This window comes from Ruditapes philippinarum, unplaced genomic scaffold (assembly GCF_026571515.1).
Source record: "Ruditapes philippinarum isolate M1 unplaced genomic scaffold, ASM2657151v2 ctg4854_1_1_1_1, whole genome shotgun sequence".
NCBI classification, from domain to species: Eukaryota; Metazoa; Mollusca; class Bivalvia; order Venerida; family Veneridae; genus Ruditapes; species Ruditapes philippinarum.
The window spans coordinates 50,483-72,058 of record NW_026854760.1 but is presented as its reverse complement, the minus strand read 5'-3'; the positions used below and the strand labels follow the sequence as shown (position 1 = coordinate 72,058).

General features: G+C 35.7%; 1 protein-coding gene across 1 annotated transcript; it reads right to left on the bottom strand.

Annotated features, from left to right (window-relative positions):
* On the bottom strand, positions 1-20,221 carry LOC132740946 (E-selectin-like). The gene is made up of 3 exons (XM_060729007.1): positions 20,080-20,221; positions 2,501-2,574; positions 1-860 (listed from the first exon to the last, which is right to left on the bottom strand). Exons 2-3 carry the CDS (start codon positions 2,547-2,549, stop codon positions 1-3), a joined length of 909 nt encoding a protein of 302 aa, XP_060584990.1. The 5' UTR covers positions 2,550-2,574; positions 20,080-20,221.
* Positions 20,222-21,576: the final 1,355 nt, after the last annotated feature.

Here is a 21,576-nt window from a genome sequence, read left to right as displayed (position 1 = left end):
TCAGATTTTGGACCGTCCGGTATGGCATGTCCATTCCAATGCAGTGGCATGGGCCAGGTTACCGTGGCTGTTCAGAGTTGTAAATGTTATAGGGGAATAGTTGAACTCTGGTATTATACAATCACATAAGCATCCCATCTCTGTGGTATCCCACTGACCTGATATACACTCCGCAGCATTTGGTCCAAAATGTGTAGATACATCTTCCTTACAATTAATAAAGAGATAAACACCAAAAGTTTGTAACTCTGAAATACACGGCGAGTTTGTATTTGGGTATGGTGGACACTGCACGTCTTCACATGTTGGCCTCAATCCCCATTCACCATTTGCTTGACATCTAACTTGTGATGGTCCTATGAGAGTCGTCCCATCAAGGCACGTGACCTGTACGACACTACCATAGTGATTTCTTTCAATATAAGAGTTATCCTGGAATAAATCTGCGTCTTGTATTGACCCGAATTCCCCACAATCCCTTGCGGTACATGTCGGTGGCGTTGAAGGTAGCCACTCACCATCTATGCGACATAGCATTTTATTTTGACCGGACATCGCATGGCCTTCATTACAAGCAAATTGAATAACTGTACCAACTTCGTATGTTGGCGTGTTCTCTAATCGTCCGTTTTCTGGTGTTTCAACATGCGAACAGTAAATTTGTTCACACCGGAAGTTTCCGTCCGTCCATGTTGTACCGGAACAAGTGTAAAAGCGACTGGTTCCCACTGGATTATATCCGAGTTCACAATCATAGCGTATGGTGGTATCTTGTTGGTAAGGCGAGGTAGCAGTACCGTTGTTAGTAGCATTCGGAATACTTGGTGGATCCCCGCAATCTGCTTTGGTGACAGATATCGCTATGAGGTAAGAAAAGAACATAATGATGTAATCATTATAAGATAGAAAATAATGAAACAGAGAAAATATGATGTAGGTTATTTCTATCTATCATATACAATAAGATGAAAGTAAATAGAATTCCAATATACGAGTATAGGGTTGTTTGCACGAGGACTCTATGTAAAACAGAAAATGAATCACCAATACCATGTTATATATTTATACTGGAGCTTTTCTGTTTTCAGTTTGGACCACTTCTTTGTAAATAGGAGGGGTAATTGTATTACAAAGCCAAATTCTATGTCAATGTCAAACACACGAAATGTACATCATAATTCCCAACAAAAAATGTTGATAAAAAATGCAAGATGCTATTATCAGATCCCCGCATGAACTAATTGGTTTTGCAAGAAATGCTTGAAGTAATGCATCACGGCCTATTTTCTTTTACAAGTCAACAGATGAATGTACACATGCTCCAATACTAATTAACGGAAATAGTGGGATTTACCAGTTTTCGGTTACGAACCACTTCCGGTTATATGATTTGATTATTAAAATATGATTTAGCACATTATACGTATATAACTAACAAGAGGGCCATGATGGCCCTGAAATCGCTCACCTGTACATAGGCCCCCCGGGGCGGGGCCAATTTTAACCCAGGGGCTTTTATTTGAACAAACTTGGTAGACACCTATTTGAAGATATTTCATGGTAAATATCTAAGCTCTAGCTCTAAGAAGATTTTTTAAGTTTTACTATACACATTTAGGGAAAAACAATGATCCCCCACTCTGGGCGGGGCCAATTTTGTCCCCAGGGCTTTTATTTGAACAAACTTGGTAAACACTCACTAAAAGATAGTTCATGCTTAATATCTAAATTCTAGCTCTTTGGGTTTTATTTAAAAGAAGATTTTTTAAGGTTTTTACTAAATACATATAAGGAAAATCAATGATCTCCATGGCGGGGCCAATTTTAACCCCATGGCCTTTATTTGAACAAAAATGGAAGACACCCAGTAGAAGATGTTTCAAGCTAAATATCTTAGCTCTAGCTTTTTTTAAAAAAAGAAGATTTTTTAAGTTTTAACTATATACATAAAGGGAAAAACAATGACCCCCTGGGGCTGGACCAATTTTGACCCAAGGGCTTTTATTTGATAAAAACTTGGTAGACACCCACTAGAAGATAGTTCATGAATAATATCTAAGCTCTAGCTATTTGGATTTTTTAAAAGAAGATTTTTTCAGTTTTTACTATAGACAAATAAGGTAAATCAACCCCGGGCGGTGCCAATTTTGACTCCCAGGGCATATATTTGGACACACTTGGTAGACACTGACTAGATGATGTCTCATGCCAAATATTTAAGCTCTAGCTCTTTCAAGTTTCTTAAAGAAGATTTTAAGTTTTTTCTTTTGGTTGCCATGGCAACCAGTTTTCTTGGAATTAAGTTCTTTGAACAATTTTAAAGTTGACTACCAAAGGAACATTCCTGTGAAGTTTGGATGAAACTGGCTTAGCGGTTTATGAGGAGATGTTGTTAAAAGTAAAAGTTTACGGACGGAAGGACGGACGCCGGACGAAAAGCGATCACAAAAACTCACCAGGTCACTTTGTGACAGGTGAGCTAAAACAGCGTTTTACTTACCGATCACACTGCACAGCATTGCTGCAAAAAGACAACTCGACGACTTCATACTTTAAGACTGCCTTCACTTTTATCTGAAATGAGGTAAAGAATGTACAGTCAGTCATATCCGTCAAGATCATTCATGTAAATTTGACATAAGACACTTTTATAATAGAGGGATAAGTGCGAAGAAAACCCATTCGTCCCCATCCAGTACGTGGGACTGATTTGCCTTTGGTGTTGATCTATTTCCGCCATCTTGTTTTAATATAATGGCAAAGTTTTTTAAGATGTTACGTTACCGAACTTGTTTACATTTTAACCCATTACCAAGAATAATTTACATTTTCCTATTTAATCATTAAAGCTAAATTTAGCACTTAAAACTCATTTTTGAACGATAAAAATAACCATTTTTGACGAGTGTTTTTGTAGTATATACAGATGATTTCCGACGAACTCCGTGACAGTTATCACAAGAACTCCTGAACAAGTTATCATAAGACCTCCATCCTTCGTGTAACACTTCCTCCCAAGTGAGTATGGAATTGACACTAATAGAGCTTACGCCGGCGTGTGATAACGTTTTAAAATAATTTACAGATGTAGCAGACTTGATATAATGATAGAAGCCGTTCCAAATACAAGATCCAGAAACGAAATTAATCAGTATTTGGGATGTAAAGTTGAAAATCAGTGGATGAACTCAAATTGCGAGAATGAACGTCTGGCGATAAAATAAAATTATTAAATAAATTCATTATCTTGAAGTTATAATAATAAAATCAACCCTCATTGAAAAGGTCGTTCAGCAGATGGAGTATCATGATTTTTGTCTAGAATTAGTATTGCAGCTCTCTTCTGAAACTTAATGAGTTTATCTTTTAGGAAAGCTGTACAGTTAGTCAGTTACCGTAAATTATTCAATAATAGTCAAGATGTGGTATAATATATGCATTGTAAAACATTTTACTTACATGTATATTTATGAATATTTTTACACGAGATGAAAAGTGAAACAAGGAGCTGCATTATAAGAACATTATCAATATGGCTTTGCCAATTGAGTTATTGTATTACCAAATAATTATGCCCCCACTTTAGTGGCGGGCATTTAGATTTACCCTTGTCCGTCCTTCCGTCCGTCCTTCAGTCCGTCCGTTCTCTTTTGTGTCGCACGTAACTCAAAAAGTATTTGACCTAGAGTCATGAAACTTTACAAGAATTGTTGATCAGCATGTGTAGTTGTGCACCTGGGTATTTACGTCTGGATGTTATTGCCCTTGACTTAGTAAAATTTTGCAATTTTCAACTTGTGTCGCATGTAACTCAAAAAGTATTTGACCTAGAGTCATGAAACTTTAAAGGAATGTTGATCAGCATGTGTAGTTGTGCACCTGGTTATTTTCGTTTTGATATTTTTAGTATTTTTAGAGTAATTGCCCTTGACTTAGTGAAATTTTGCAATTTTTAACTTGTGTCGCATGTAACTCAAAAAGTATTTGACCTAGAGTCATGAAACTTTACAGCAATATTAATCAGCATGTGTAGTTGTGCACCTGGGTATTTTTGTCTGGATTTATTTAGTATTTCTTGAGTTATTGCCCTTGACTTAGAAAATTTGTGCAATTTTCAACTTGTGTCGCATGTAACTCCAAAAGGATTTAACATAGAGTCATTAAACCTTACGGGAAGGTTGCTCAGCATATTTAATATTGCACCTGGGGTTTCGCTTGTGGATTTATCCAGTATTTGTAGAGTTATTTCCCTTGACTTAGTAAAAACCGTTTCATTATGTTGTTATTTGTTCCTTGAGTGCTTGAGGTAGAATCAACCAACTTTACAGGAATAATGATCAACATCACTAAATTACAGGAATAATGATTCACATCACTGTGAAGCTATGCACCTGGGACTTTGTATGTGGATTTTTTATGCTCCCCGAAAAATTTCGGGGGAGCATATGGACATTTTAAAACTATTTTACAGAAATGATCACTTTATTGAAACGACGTGTCGCGCGCAACATTAAGGTTGCTACCTTGAAGGTCAATCTCACAACATGACCTTGCAGCAAAATCGTGTCCGGCCCATTACTTCGTTATTTGAAGTCGGATTTTAAAACTATTTCACAGAAATGATCACCATATTGAGTCAACTTGTCGCGAACAAGATTTGGGTCGCTACCATGAAGTTCAAGGTCACAGCATGACCTTGCAGCTAAATCGTGTCCAGTCCATAACTATATTATTTGAAGTCGGGTTTTTAAACTATTTCACAGAAATGATCATCATATTGAGACGACTTGTCGCGCGCAACATTTGGGTCGTTACGTTGAAAGTCAATGTCACAGCATGACCTTGCAGCAAAATCGTGTCCGGTCAATCACTTCATTATTTGAAGTCGGATTTTAAAACTATTTCACAGAAATGATGACCATATTGAGATGACGTATCGCGCGCAAATTTGGGTCGCTACCTTGAAGGTCAAGGTCACAGCATGAACTTGCAGCAAAATCATGTCCGGTCCATAACAATATTATTTGAAGTCGGATTTTTAAACTATTTCACAGAAATGATCACCATATTGAGATGACGTGTCGCGGGCAACATTTGGGTCGCTACCTTGAAGGTCAAGGTCACAGCATGACCTTGCAGCAAAATCGTGTCCAGTCAATAAAATAACTTCATTATTTGAAAAATAGATAAATACAGAATCCCTAAAGAAAGCCCTACACGACAAAATTGAAAATGTTGCAGGCTCGGTTTGATTGAGCCTGTTCATGGACGGTACTGGAAAGTGCAAGTTACCGTCAACGCCCCCTAGCACCGGCTTAAGCAGAATTCAACATTTAAACATGAAATAGTAAAATTTTGAATTTAGAAACATCCGCAGATGTGTTCATACGGCGGTTATCATGGAACCTTCAATGTGACACGTTAGTGCCATTCCATGAAAAGCGGCGTATGGTCCCCAAGTAATAAAAAGCGTGTGCCCTAAACGAGAAAACAATGGGCGGAACTAATTAAAATGGAATTTTGAAAGGGGATCAGAGGTTATGAAGCCTGCATATCACAGATAAGACGTCAAAAGACAAATTTAAAAAGCAGGCAACATATCCTAAGGGTGATTCAACATTATTCAAGTAGGAATATTGGAACCACCCAACTAGAAAATGCCGAAAAGTTGAAACTAAAAATACCACAAGCACAACAATAATGTCGTGCTGAACGATCTTTAAGAATCGAAAATATAGCATCATTGATTAAATGTACGGGGAGACTTTTTACAGCCGCCACACGGTACAAATAACACGGATGTGATCATAAAATAGATAAATACAGAATCCCTAAAGAAAGCCCTACACGACAAAATTGAAAATGTTGCAGGCTCGGTTTGATTGAGCCTGTTCATGGACGGTACTGGAAAGTGCAAGTTACCGTCCACGCCCCCTAGCACCGGCTTAAGCAGAATTCAACATTTAAACATGAAATAGTAAAATTTTGAATTTAGAAACATCCGCAGATGTGTTCATACGGCGGTTATCATGGAACCTTCAATGTGACACGTTAGTGCCATTCCATGAAAAGCGGCGTATGGTCCCCAAGTAATAAAAAGCGTGTGCCCTAAACGAGAAAACAATGGGCGGAACTAATTAAAATGGAATTTTGAAAGTAGATCAGAGGTTATGAAGCCTGCATATCACAGATAAGACGTCAAAAGACAAATTTAAAAAGCAGGCAACATATCCTAAGGGTGATTCAACATTATTCAAGTAGGAATATTGGAACCGGATTTTAAAACTATTTCACAGAAATGATCACCATATTGAGACTATGTGTCATGCATAACATTTGGGTTGTTTTTACGCTTTGAACTTTGTCTATGACATACCTCTGACACTTAAAGAGGTATACCTTCCTGTGTCCAAAACCGAATCGGGGAGCATCACCCGGTTCAACCGTCTCTTGCTTTAGTTATGTTAGAGTTAATGCCCTTGACTTACAGTAGTATAAATTTGCAATTTTCAACTTGTTCATGCATCGCTCAAAAAGTATTTCACTTGTAGGCCTGAAAGTTTAAAAGAATGTTGGTCAGCATGTGTACTTATGTACCTTGGGGTTTGCTTGTGGATTTATTCACAGTTTTTGTAAAGTTCTTGCCCTTTACTTAGTAAAAGATTTTTAGTTTTCAAAAAATATTTGACCGAGAGTCATAAGATTGAGAGAACAGTAGCGCGGTGGGGGCACCCGTGTCCTATGGACACATTTCTTGTTTTTCTTTAAAGTTATATATACAAACAGTTTGCTCAGTTTTATACGAAATATAATGATTAGTTTCACAAATATTATTTTACCTATGTTTTGAGGAAATATGCATGACCTTTGTTTTTGTAGTATTGATAATTTGATTCAATTCACACCATTTGTTAGCATTTTAAAGATCATGAGTCTTTAGGGATACATCAGAAGTTGAAAGGCTGGTATCATCAGCAAAAATATCAGTGTGTGTTAATTTAACAAAGGTAGGTGATTGATATAGATTTAAACTATATAGGACCTAGCACTGAACCCTGAGGAACACCAGTAGTTATACTGAACGTGACTCTGAATAAAAACCAGATATGTAAGTTTTTTGGATTCTGCTATCAACATTATATTTATGGTTATATTTATCTGGTCCCCCGGGACCATCGATTCCAACACTTTTACGTGTTGAAAATTGAGTACCGCTCAAGTGAAATGGCTTTTTTTGTAGCGAAATGTCAGTGTTCTTGAATAGCCATATATCATTTTTCTTGGGTAGCGAAATGTCTTTGATTTTCAAAGTTTAGGTAAACCAGCATATCTGTTTATCTGAAGCACATTTCGGTGTTCCATATGAAGATGGTATCTCCTGTTTAATTCAAAAGGCACGTGTAACAAGAGCTTGTCGTAGACAATGCACAATGCAGAAGATTTGGATGGAAAGAATGACAGATAGGTGAACGAACAGGTTGAAAAAAATAAAATAAAATAAAATGATGTGCATAATTTCCATATGACTCTCCATCCATTTACCAAGTATCGTCAACCTAGCTTTTGTAATTTCTGAGTTATGGATCAAGATTTCTATGGATAGACAGTATGACAGACAGACGGATGAAAAAAAGACTAAAAATGGCGTGCAATTCATTTGACCTTCCATACACATACCAACTATTACCAAATATCATAATTCTAGCTTTTTATGGCAGTATCTATAGTTCTCCTTACAAAGACGGAATGACAGACTTAAAGACGGTTGAGACGTGTATTATCTCCATATTAGTGTGCCCTTAAGTTACCACGTGACCTTGACCTCATTAATTTTCTGGTAATATGGCAAGCAGAAGTAGTTGTGGCGCCGCTATCGGAACATCCTTGGCTATTATCTATAACAAGAACCATGTCAACATGGCCATCCCCCGCCGAATGTGTTTGCTCATTGGAAGAATGTATATGTAGTAGAGCGGAATAATTCCATTTTAAGAGGTCTTTTGGTAATGAAAACTGATGGCTATAATGATTACAGATTTGAAACCTATGTGAATACTGATGGCTGAAAATAACAAAGGGCAATTACTGAAAAATAATGCAGGGTAGGTTATCATTCTTGTGTGCTGCATCCCTCCTCAGTAAAATCTATCCACCTATGAAGTTTCAAGTTGATACCTCAAATACTTTTTGAGAAAAAAATTGAATTGAAAAATTAAGTATGAAAAAGAACAAAGGGCAATAACTCAAAAATTATAAAAGGTAGAGTTATCATTCTTGTGCAGTGCACACCTCCTGAGTGAGATCTATGCACCTATGAAGTTTCATTTTGATATCTCAAAGGCTTTTTGAGTTATGCTCTGGACAAAAATTAATTTTGAAAAATAACAAAGGGCAATAACTCAAAAATAATGCAGGGTAGAGTTATCATTCTTAAGCACTGCACTCCTCCTCAATGAGATCCATCCACCTTTGAAGTTTCAAGTTGATACCTCAAATACTTTTTGAGATAAGCTCTGGACAAAATAACATAAAAAAAGCAAAGGGCAATAACTCAAAAATTGTATAGGGAAGAGTTATCATTCTTGCACACAACATTCCTCCTCAATAAGATCTATCAACCTATGACATTTCATGTTGATATCTCAAACACTTTTTGAGTAATGCTCCACTCAGGTGAAAAATTAGGTATGAAAAATAACAAAGGGCAATAACTCAAAAATTATGAAAGGTAGAGTTATCATTCTTTGTGCACTGCACACCTCCTGAGTGAGATCTATGCACCTATGAAGTTTCATGTTAATATCTCATAAGCTTTTGGAGTTATTGCTCTGGCACAAAAATCAATTTTTGAAAAATAACAAAGGGCAATAACTCAAAAATCATGCAAGGTAGAGTTATCATTCTTGTGCACTGCACTCCTCCTCAGTGAGGTCTATCCACCTATGAAGTTTCAAGTTGATACCTCAAATACTTTAAGAGATATGCTCCGGACAAAAATGTCGGACGGAAGGACGGACGGAAGGTCGGACGGACGGACGGAGACTTTTTCTATATCCTCCGCCGAAATTTTTCGGCGAGGGATAATAACCTCGAAAACAATACGGATTGAAAGTAGTTCTACCACGTGGTTTCAGATGTAAACAGAAATAATAGAGATAATGTAAAACGAATGTATACATTTGACACTCAAAAGTACACAGCCGGTTCAGTCTGCACGGATGTGCAGCCTGGAATACATAATTATTATATCTATTTATCACATAAACTGCGGCGCAGGAGTGTAATAAAGCCATTTAATAAAAACGATATTACACTAGTGTAATAACACTTTGACGTGACGTCATTTGCGCTATATAGAAACATAGCGTTAAAGCGCGCTAATGTTAGCGTTACACTATGGACGCGTCATTGAAAAATTACTCATTTTTAACAGTTTACTGTTCTTATTTTATGTATGTGATAAATAGAATATTATATTCGTGTAGATTCAATACTAAAATTTATTGAACTCGTTGAATAAAACAATATTATGCTCGCCAGAGGCTCGCAATAATATGATTTTTTTCAACTCGTTCAATAAATTTAGTATTAAACTACACTCATTTAATATCCTCTATATACTGGTAAAATCATTTCATAAAGAAATAGTCTAAGCTCAAACTCAGATCTCATGTATTTGATTGGTCAGAAACAGGCACAGAATGTGAATTGACAAATGAAAATCCTGAGATTCGAGCTCGATCTCAGGAAAATGTTTTATAACCTTGGGGCCTGGGTTGGTAAATGAAAAACGTATACAAATGTGTTTTATCACTAAAGCGCTCTTTGGCATAAATAATTATTATTGCACTCGTTACTTTTTACATCACAGCACATCCTTTCCTATCTGAAAGTTAATCTTGTCAAAAAAACGAGCTGGTTAACATGTATTTAGATATTGCGATATCTAACGGTAGTGTTTCAAAATATTTTTCGACATTTAGCGGCGGTTGCGACATTAAGCGGCAATAGTGCGACATTAAGCGGCAAGTGCGACATTTAGCGTCGTTGCGGCATATAACGCAACAGAGTAAGAAAAAGAAAAAACGCTCGATATTCAAATCTTAAAACTCACGTAATTTTCTTACTTGTCAAAAATAACCAAATAAAGCGAGTTGTATATACATAACATTGTATAAGCGGTATAAACTATACGAACTTCAGGGGTAAAATACAGTTTTACCGTTTTGGGCCGAAATAAAACAACATTACCATTTATTTATGATATACAATATAACAAGTATCATAAACCTGTTGTTTTTTTTTTATTTCTTTAGTAATTGCAGGATCCAGATTTGTTCAGTTTTAATTGGTTTTCATCTTTTTCCGTATCCATAACAACCATAAAAATCGTGCATATGACCCTCTATCCTCATACCAATATGTATCAACGTAAGTTTGTCCCTTTTTCTTTTTAAATTTGGGTTTCAAGTTTTTTGCGGAGGGCCCCGGATGGGGGATAGTCCCCCTTCTAAATTAAACCGGAAAGGGACTAAAAATATTTTCTTTTCCAAAACTATTTTCAAAACGCCATATTCGAAAATTAAAATTTTTCCCCTTGATCAGGATAAGTCCCCCGTTTTTTAATTTTTGGATTGCACTAAAAAATTTCGGGCCTTTGTTTTTAAAAAATTTTAAAAGTAACTTAAATGTTGTAAATATTTAAATATAAAGTATCCGAACGTCCCAACTGGTAAAAATCTTTTTCCCCGGTTTCCCCGGAAAATTAACGACAAAGGATGTAAAAAAATGAGTTAATCGATTTTTCTAAAATTTTGTTCAATAGCTTTTTCCCCCGTTTATAGGGGAAGCTCAGTCGAGCTATTTAGTATATTATATCAATTTAAAAAAGAATAAGATCTTACTTCGTCTTTATGGACGATATGATAAATTCTTAATTGCATCATATTTTAGTTTAAAAAGCTTTGAAATAACATTCTTATTAAAACTGAGCTTGCAACACTTTCGAACTTTATCGTGTTGATCTACCTTAAGGTTCCGAGGCTGTGTTAACAAACCAAATACTAATGTAAAATTATGATAGAATGATCTAGAAGCTTAATTATACCCCCGAAACAAAGTTGTTGGGGGGTATATAGGAGTGACCCGGTGGTCGGTCGGTCGGTGCACTGCACAAGAACCATAACGCTATCTTCACTAATTACAGAGTTATTGCCCTTTGTTACTTTCCCTTGTCCGGGGCATAACTTAAAAACTACTGATTGGAATTCAAAACATCTTCATACAATGGTCAAGCACAATAAGGGAAAGTGCAGTGCACAAGAATCATAACTCTATCTAAAGTAATTACAGAGTGATTGCCCTTGGTTACTTTTCCATGCTTTCTTTTGTCCGGGCCATACTTTGAAGACTTATGGTTGGAATTCAAAACAACTTCATACAATGGTTAAGCACAATAAGAGGAAGTGTAGCGCGTAATTATTATAACTCCAGTTTGACAGTTACAAAGTTATTGCCCTTTGATACTTTTCCTTATCTGGAGCATAACTTGAAAAGTACTAATTGGAATTCAAAAAAACTTCATACCATGGTTAAGCACTATAAGAGTAAGTGCAGTGCACAAGAACCATATCTCTATCCAGGGTAATTATTGAGTTATTGCCCTTTGTTACTTTTCCATTGCTTTATAGCTCGACTATTCGATAAGAATAAGTAGAGCTATTGTAGTCAGCCGAGCGTCTGCGTCGGCGTAACCACTTATGTTAAAGCTTTTGAATTACCTTCAAATATTTTAAAAGTCTCCATAAACATATGGCTTTTGAAACTTTTGCACACTTGTTTCACCATCATGACCCCAACCTGTAGACAGGAGGATATAAACTGTATCAAGAATTTTAACAGAATTGTACCCTTTTTTCTGATTTAGAATTTAAGTTAAAGTTTGCATTACCATCTCAGATATTTTCATATACTATTGACATCTGGCTTTGAAACAAGTTGAAATTTTATACTCTTCTTTTAGAGCATAAAAGGACTCTCTTCAATGCCTATAACAATAACATGGATTTAAAGGAAAAATTGGCCCTTTTGTTAACTTAGAAAATTTTACATTATCAAGGCTCTTTCACTATCAAGCACTAAGAATAGTCGAGCGTTGCTGTCCTACCGACAGCTCTTGTTTCTTGTCCAGAGCATAACTTGAAAACTACTTGTTGGAATTCAATACAATTTAATTCAATGATTAAGTATATTGAGAGGAAGCGCAGTGCGCAGAAACCATAACTCCTTCTTGACTCATTTAAGAGTTTTTGCCCTTTGTTACTTTTTATTGTCCATTGCATAACTTGAAAATTAATGGTTTGAATTCAATGAAACTTCATACAATGGTGAAGGGCAGTGAGATGAAGTGCAGTGCACAAGAACCATAACTCTATTTGGACTAATTGCAGTTATGCCCTTTGTTACTTTTTTTTGTCCAGTACATAACTTGAAAACTAGTAGTTGGAATTCAATACAACTTCATACAATGGTCAAGCGCAGTGTACAATAACCATATCTCCATCTTCAGTATTTGTAAAGTTATTGCTCTTTGTTCATTTTCCTTGTCCGGTGCATAACTTAAAAACTAATGTTTAGAATTCAATGCAACTTAATACAATGGTCAAGCGCAATGAGAGGTAGTGCAGTGCTCAAGAAGCGTAATTCTTTCTTGATTTATTACAGAGTAATTCAATAAAACTTCATCAATTGTCAACCACATTGAAAGGAAATGCATCACCATAACTATGTTTAATTTTCCACAACCATAACTCTATTTCAATTCTTTTACAAGGTATTCTGTTACTTGAAACTTCCTCATTTCCGAAGCAGTCTTGCGGGGGAGGGGGGAGGTATTAATCACATTTAGTGAAAGTAGTTCCGTTCTATTAAAGGCTAAAAGGACATGTAGGAGGACAGTGCGCTCCACTTTTCCCAGTGCTGGATAGGGAGCAAATTTAAGTAAAAAAAGAGAAATAATGTAGCAAAAAGGCTGTCAGGTTAATACCCTTAACAAAAGACTGAATAAAAAAATTAAAGTCAAAAGCGGGCATAACGGAGAACAAATAAATCAAAAGTTATTTGCCCTTTAGAAATGTATTACAATTTAAATACTGAACAAGTTTTACTAATTAGAAATTAGTAGTGAAGAGATGTTTGTGAGAAATTGACATAAAAAGGAACGATAAAGTATAACTTTATGGAGATGAATGTCAGGTCAACGGATTATCTGCCCGTCTGAAATGGAGTGAACATGCATAGCAAGTTTGAAGTGAAAACTTGAAAGTTACTGAGGAAATGGACCTGAACAAAAAGGATTTAACAAGGGCCTAAAAGTTTAATTCAGGGGACTGGATCGAAATACTTATGTTATATGAACTGGTGTCCAACCCTTTTTCTTTCCAAAAAAAAAAGCTTTTGTTCACCAAAACCCAAAACTTTGCAAAAAATGTTAAATTTGGGAAATGGGCGCTCTTTTATGAATAATAAACATGTTTATCAAGTTAAAAGCTGAATAGCTTTTATAATTTCTTTCTAGGAAAAATGGACCTTAACGAAATTTGGTTAACCAACGCCGACAGAGATAACCATGCTGTATTAGCTCTTTTTTTTCCCCCGAAAAGTGGAGCTATAAAAAACGGATAAAATACTCCCTTCTGTAATCACATATTCCATAAATTCATAAAATCTAAATTTGGACCCATACAGGATAAATTACAAGCGTGCCTTATTTATTTCATTCGATGAAAAAGAATTTAAAAATTTTCAACAAAAAATTATCTTCCTCTTAGACAACAATAAAAGATAATTTTTACTTTTTAAAGGCTTTCTATTGTGCGAATTTTTTCCCCATTCTGTTTTATAAAGTTCTTGCTATGGACTTTTTTTCTGGGACCTATTTTTACAGTAAGTCTTAAAAAAAGCACTTTTTCACGAGTTTTACGTTGGACAACCATTAACTGGTTAACTGTTCAATCAGCCATTTCCAAACACTTTCAACAATCTCACGCACATCCATTAGGAAACAGTCCTTATCTGGATTTCGATGGAAAAAATTGCAATAAATTGCCGCAACCAACTTACCTCATGATTAAGAGAGAAAACAAGTGGACTATTATTCTGAATTTAATCCTGCTTTCAAGTTTAATTATTTAACAACACCGTGCACAGTATAAGTTTACCACCAAGCATAAAGGTCGCGAGGTTGTACATGTAACGGAGAATTAATCCTAAATGAAACATGCACTGGGCAAAAGAATGGTTCCTGTTTTTTTTATTGCCTTAAGAATTGATTTGTCATTATTTATTTTATTGCCAATGCGGTTTTCCTCGTGTAAACCACTACAACTAATTTTCTGCCCGAAAATAATTTTTTTTTTTTTTAATTTTTGGGTTGAAAGCATTATAAACTGCCTTTTTAAATGAGGTAATTTTATCCACAGGTAATTATGTTTACAAATCGGCAAAGTTACCCGTAAATTTAATGTAATAACCTAAGATTACTTATGATGTAAAGTGGATAAAAAGTTGTTGTTTTGTTTTGTATGGTACACCGACATTTAATGGCATCTTTAATTTCCGGCTTAAAAGCAAGTATTTTTTTCAGGCACAGGCCAAGCCGGCACTTGAGTTTAACCACTGACGTTTCGTTAGCTTCCACCAAAACCCATATAAATTTTTCCGAAAGTAGGAAATAATTTGTAACATTTTTACGAGTCTTAAACATACCAGAAAATGTTTTTATTACATGCTTTTCGGTGGTTTATAGAAATATATCAGTGAAATAAAACTGGTAATTTCACTGTTTGAAACAGTGAAATTACCACTTTGATAATTTCACTGTTTTGAATTTAAGCCCCTTACGTTTTTTTCAGTGAAATACCAGCGTGCACAGTACTGGGTACCAACTTAATGACGTGACGTCGTAAAATGACGTCAAATGTTTGTATTATTATTTTGGCGCGCTTTTCATTCAGTATTAGGTTAAATGTCTTTTTTTTAAAACGTTTCTTTGCATATGATAAAAAAGAAAATTTGTTTTAGTTTTAGTGTAAGATTGAAATATATTTCACCTTGTGAACACCAAAAGTTCATATTTCACTCGTGGCTGCGCCACTCGTGAAATATACCTTTTGGTGCTCACTCGGTGAAATATATTCCGATCTTACACTGAACTAAACAAATATCCTCTATATAAATACACAATGTAGCATATAAGCATCACTGTCCGATATGTACATGAAAGTGACTGTTACATTGTAGCTATTGCGCCTGTCAGTTGGCCCCCAAAAGAAAGACATTTAGATTTTTTGGTTTAAACCCGATAAAGGGAACATAAAGTTGTAGATCTGTAGTACTGTATCTTTAACATCATCCTGCTATTTATTTGAGTCAAACTAAATTACCGCGGGAAAAATTGCTTACCTCCCCTGCAGTGCTTTACGGTGGCACAAAGGTGACATGTGTGTGTTTTTATTTATCTCGTACGCACGAGATACTACGTCGTGGCCACGAGATACTTAGTCGTGGCCACGAGTTACTTAGTCGTGGACACGAGATGGTTAAGTCGTGGGAACGAGATACTTTGTCGTGGCAACGAGATACTATGTCATGGCCACGAGTTACTCAGTCGTGGCCACGAGATAATTAAGTCGTGGGAACGAGATACTATGTCGTGGCCACGAGTTACTAAGTCGTGGCCACGAGTTAGTAAATCGTGACCGCGAGTTAGTAAGTCGTGGCCGCGAGATAGTTAAGTCGTGGGAACAAGGAACTATGTCGTGGTCACGAGTTACTAAGTCGTGCGCACGAGATAAATAACCAATCAGATTTCACTATTTATATGAATCTTCCTTATTAACTAAACATGTGCTATAATATCCGGATGCCCCTACTTCACCTGCCTGTAAAAGTGCCATTTATAAAAGTTATTGATTGGTCAATGATTTTACATTTAGCGTCATTGTGACCCTGATTTTTGACCCAATGGCCTCAAAATTATTAGGTGTCATCTACTGATCAGGAGCAATGATCTTTCTAGGTTATATAAACCATGACTAATTCCTTCTAAATCATCATCAGACAAGGATTTTACATGAAGTGTCATGTTTACCTTGACCCTCGACCTCAAACATCCTTAAAAGCTATCTACTATCCATGGGCATTGTCCCTACCAAATAAAATAAACCAGGATGAATTCCTTCTCAAGTTATCATATAAACAAGGTTAACAGGCCGTTGTATGTACAAACTGACCAATTTTATAATAGAATTGTCCCTACAAAGGGCTATAACTTAGTCAAAATTAATGTCTGATTTATGGGCCTTAGAAGCTGACTTTCTAATATGATCCTTAAGACATGTATCAAGTTTAAAGTGGACAATACAGTTTTTTCAAAGATTAATGTTGCATGTACAACTTTAAACAGAATTTTTTTTAAGTTTAAAAAAAATCATAGTGTTATCTGATTAGTTAATAATTTCGTACGCACGACTTAGTTATCTCGTGGCCACGACTTAGTAACTCGTGGCCACGACATAGTATCTCGTGGCCACGACAAAGTATCTCGTTTCCACGACTTAACTATGTCGTGGTCACGACTTAGTAACTTGTGGCCACGACATAGTATCTCGTTCCAAAGACTTAACTATCTCGTGGCCACGACTTAGTAACTCGTGGCCACGACTTAGTAACTCGTGGCCAAGACACAATATCTCGTTCAAACGACTTAACTATCTCGTGGCCACGACTAAGTAACTCGTGGCCACGGCATAGTATCTCGTGCGCACGAGATAAGAACACTCAAATGTCACCTTTGTGCCACCGTAGCTCCGAGGTTTGGTGTAGTTTGACAATTATTTGTATTGACTGGTGCGTACAAAATGGTTTTTAACTGAAATACCTGCAGTAAGCACAATACAATGTAATATTGATATCCAGCCTTATCAGATTTTAAGATACATGCAGTTGAACCTCCTACAACAGCCAGCAGCTGAACAGCTGTATAGAGTCTGAGAAGTGGACGTTGTAAGGAGGAGGTGACTATTGGTGAGAGGTTATTGTTGAGAAGGGGATCATGTTGTATGTTCAATAAAACCACAGGAACGTGAAATCCTATCAAATAACCAATATTAACGATATTATCAAAAAAAGCCCCTATACTGGCATGCGAGCAGTTCCCGTACAGAAGCAGTACCCGTATTTTTCATTTAAACGCTTGATTTTTACTTGCATTCTTCAAAAATTCATTTCAAATCAAGCAGATACATAAACGAGACAAAATCTAAGTGTCAGTTCGGCAGTACGTATATAAAGTCTCATTTTAAATCACTTTCACCTGTGCGTCGTCAAAACGTGACCTTGTTTTCTCTGGGGGATTCCGTCCTTGCGCGCAAGCGCAAAAATACTTACACGTGAGGCTTGTTAAAGGGTTTTCCACTAATACCACCTGTTTACAAATAAGTAGGTAATGTGATGTAAACTTGTTTAATTATCAGAATGTTGACCAATACTACTATATATAATAATTTTATGGCTTTGATGCGTAAAATATCATGCATGCATACAAGCATGCTTTTGCATGTGAATGCGTTGGGGTAACGGTACCGGGTAATTGATACCCGCGTTTAGTCTACGCTCTATTTCCTGAATAACATCTATTTATCTCTTAGATAATGGTCTGTTCAACAATTGTAAATGAAAAATAGGTCCGATAAAATAAAATTGTATAATCATAATGGGTTAGATTTTATGTACGGGAACTACTTCTCTTCATACAAAATAATGGATAATTTCGGTACCCCATATGAGGCCTCATAACTAAGGGTTGTTCTATGTTAAGAACATCATGGAATTTCCATGATTTGTGTTACGAGCTGAATATTGATGTGTAACATTCAAATTTTGGTGAGTGAGCGTAATAAAAAATAATGCTTAAGTAACTATGATTTTTGTACGGGAAATGCTCGCATGCCAGTATAGTATATTTATAAACACATTCCTTCTTTTTTTTTGGATAATATCTTCAACATTGGTTATTTGATAAAATTTCAAGTTCCTGTGATAATAGATCTACAGTAGTTAAATTATGGTAGAACTCGAGTGTCCCTTAAAACCAGGTTTCAATAGAATCTAACATACAAATAAGCTAATACTACTTATAGCTTGATCTATTCAGTAACTTTTTCAAATTCTGTATAAATTATTTTTATGACAGTAGATCTACTGTACTGCAGTATAAATAGTACAATCTACTGTAATAGACGAATCTGCAACATTTATGAGCTACATTTGCTAAATACTTTTCTATTCATCGCCGTATCCCAGGCTTATTTCGGTAAATCATTAGTTGTTATGAGAAAAGAAAAGGTAATAATGTGTTCGCTAAGACTTTTAGGGGCTGAAGATACTTCATGCAATAGAAAATTATGCTACTGTATAGTGTTGTCCCGATTGTCTCTGAAAATCGATAACTAATCGGACCACCCCATAATCGGCAACAATCGATAGTCCTTTTTAAAAATCGATTATTTTAATGTTCTACCACCGCTGAATTGCCTATGGCGTAACTTTTTTACATGCAGTCAAAAAGAAGTTTCCCGACCGAATCTCTTTAATTCCAGACAATTTTAAAGTATTTTTTGTATTCAAAACCTATTTAACATGGTTAATACTACTTTAGAAAATTATAGTGTGTAGTAACATAACATTATAAACTTATATATCTACTGTAGTTAAATAAGTGATCTACAATACTACTCATTGATATTTTGACCTGTTGACTACTGGTCGGGGACCATCAACCGGACACTTTTTGAACATTTTTCCGTACAGATTTCATAATTTTTAACATAGAGACCTAAAAATTTGACACAGTTCAGTTAGGTTCTTCTCCTAACTAACAAACTAGTTTGTTTATTTCTGATTGTATTGACACTTATATCTGAGGCTTGACAAGTAAGGTATAAAAATTGCCTAAATTGTCTACACTACAGTACCATGTGTCCGGACAGATATGTACATGATGTGATTTAATTCAGATAAAACTTTGGGTGTTTTAATTTTTGATATTTAACATGTTATACAATATTTCAGCAACAAATGCTGAAGTTTTGAATATTCTCTTGTTTACTCTGCACATGATTATAGCTGGTATACGAGTTCAGGCATTGGTTTCTTGACCCCCAAATTTCTAGGTCAGCATTCTTGAAATAGCCATTTAAATATTACCATTTATGGAGGTTGAACTTAATTTATTTATCTAATTTTAGAAGAAACATGCATTTATTGGTGATAGAAAACTGACTGACAACCACTGAACAAAGAAAATACTAAATTAAGCATTTTCGGGGCCGTCCGGGTTTGGTGGTTGTCCGGTTTTGGTGGTCCCCGACCAGTAGTACTAATACTATAGACTACACGTGTATATTTAAAAGAAAATGAAATAAAAAACAAGTAGAAAATATATAGAATTCTATACCTATCAATGAAATTTTCAGTGTCATTTCTAGTCGGGCGCCGCCATTTACAATGTAACTCAATGAAAATAGGCGGGGTATTCCGATAACGGAACAAATCTCAACTTTTCGGATAAATGATAATCGTCGAGTGTTCCGAGTGAAAACGGAAGCGGTGCATGTAATACCGAATAACACCTTTAAAACAGAAAGAATGAAAGGAATTTTTAACGACTTCCCCGTTCATAGGCCTTGCCTAATTTCATATTATTGACTGCCATAAAGTTGTATTTTACAAAAATTGACTGTCACAAAGTAGTATTAGGTATTTGTGTTTCAAAGAGCAAATCATACTAAAGAAAAAAGGGCCATTATAAGTGCCAAACTCGATGGTACTATCGGCAGACAATCGATTGTGGTGGTCCGATTATCGATAGTGATTTTTGAGTCCGATACCCAACACTACTGCTGTACAACAAACGCTGAACGGTCTGACTCTTTGTGTTTTCTACCTTGTCAGCTTGTGTAGGCCTGCAGAACTGTTGATACAGAGAAACTAGAAGCGGTCAGTGTAAAAAAATCTCACCTGCAACAAATAACTGTAACATCTGAAAAGCGCCGACAATGACCACTATTTTAGTTCCCAAACACCTGAAATGTAAACACATACTGTTTACAATATTATGTAAATCCACTGTACATAACATACTATTTAATGACGTCACAGAAAGAAATGCAAGATAGATGACGTCATGAGTATCACACCCATTGGCGACAATACGAGTTTCAAGTTTCAAGTTTTTATTGTTATGATTAATATCTCAAGGCCCAACTGGGCATGTGAGAAAACAACAATATAACAAATGATTACAAAACAAAGTAAAGTTATACATAGTTATATGACAATGTGATGAACATAATTATGTACATAAAAAAAAGAGAACAAAATAGAATGAAATAGTATAAAAAAATACGACAGTACGATGGCGAAGCACGACAACACGATGGTGTCAGTCTGTCGTACTGTCGTATTGTCACCATGGTACTGGCGTACTGTCACCATCAGACTGTCGTACTGTCACCATTTTTTTTAAATTTAGAAGGCCGCATAGTAAATAAGGTAGATCTATTACAATCTGTATATACATGTCTTAATGTGTTACCTTCTGTAAATAAAGTTATAAGCTCTAATATCATCATCATCATCATCATCATCATCATCATCATCATCATCATTATTATTATTATTATTATCGTACTGTCACCATCGTAGGCCTACTGTCGCCTTCCTGTCGAGCATGCGCAAACATTTCACTCAAAATGGCTTGCGAAATTTAGAACTATACCGGCGTTATATATATAAAAAAAACATTACTGTATCTTTACAATCATTCATTTCTTTTAGGTATTATTTATTCGACAACAACATTGAACAAAATTTCAGCATTTAATCTTCCATGCAAAACGACCAAAATGTGTATAGATCTAGTCAAGAAATAAAAGTTAGCAAATCTTTACTGAAAATCATGAAAGTATTAAGCAGCTGACCTCCAGAAGATAGCAGAAAAACTGCCGTCTTGCTAATATTTCAAAATCCCCCTCAAAAAATTATATAGTTGAAAGGAATCGAAATGACACTTCAAAATGTTCATATTTTAACATTATTGCTCTGAAAACAAACCTTTCGCTTTTCCACCAACGGGAAATACCTTCTTTTATTATACCACGGAATTCTTTCATCCGGGTTTTTTTCTAGTATCACGTGATCGTACAGGACAATATCGTGACCTGTGCCCCGGAACGCACGAAATCAGGGATTTTATCAAACATATAGGGATACGAATAACTGCTTTTGTTTTTATATTTGTAGTAATTCGTGGCACTAAAATTATAATTGATTAATTATTTCATATATATGATGACCAATTTATCGATTTAACCTTTAGCTTGAAATGTGATAGGGGCCTACTTAATGACGAAAATTGATAAACGATCCCGGGCATACCGGATACCGGGATTTTTCGGATCACTGTTGTGACACGTGACCGCGATAAATGAATTATCTTCTCCTATTTATTTGGCT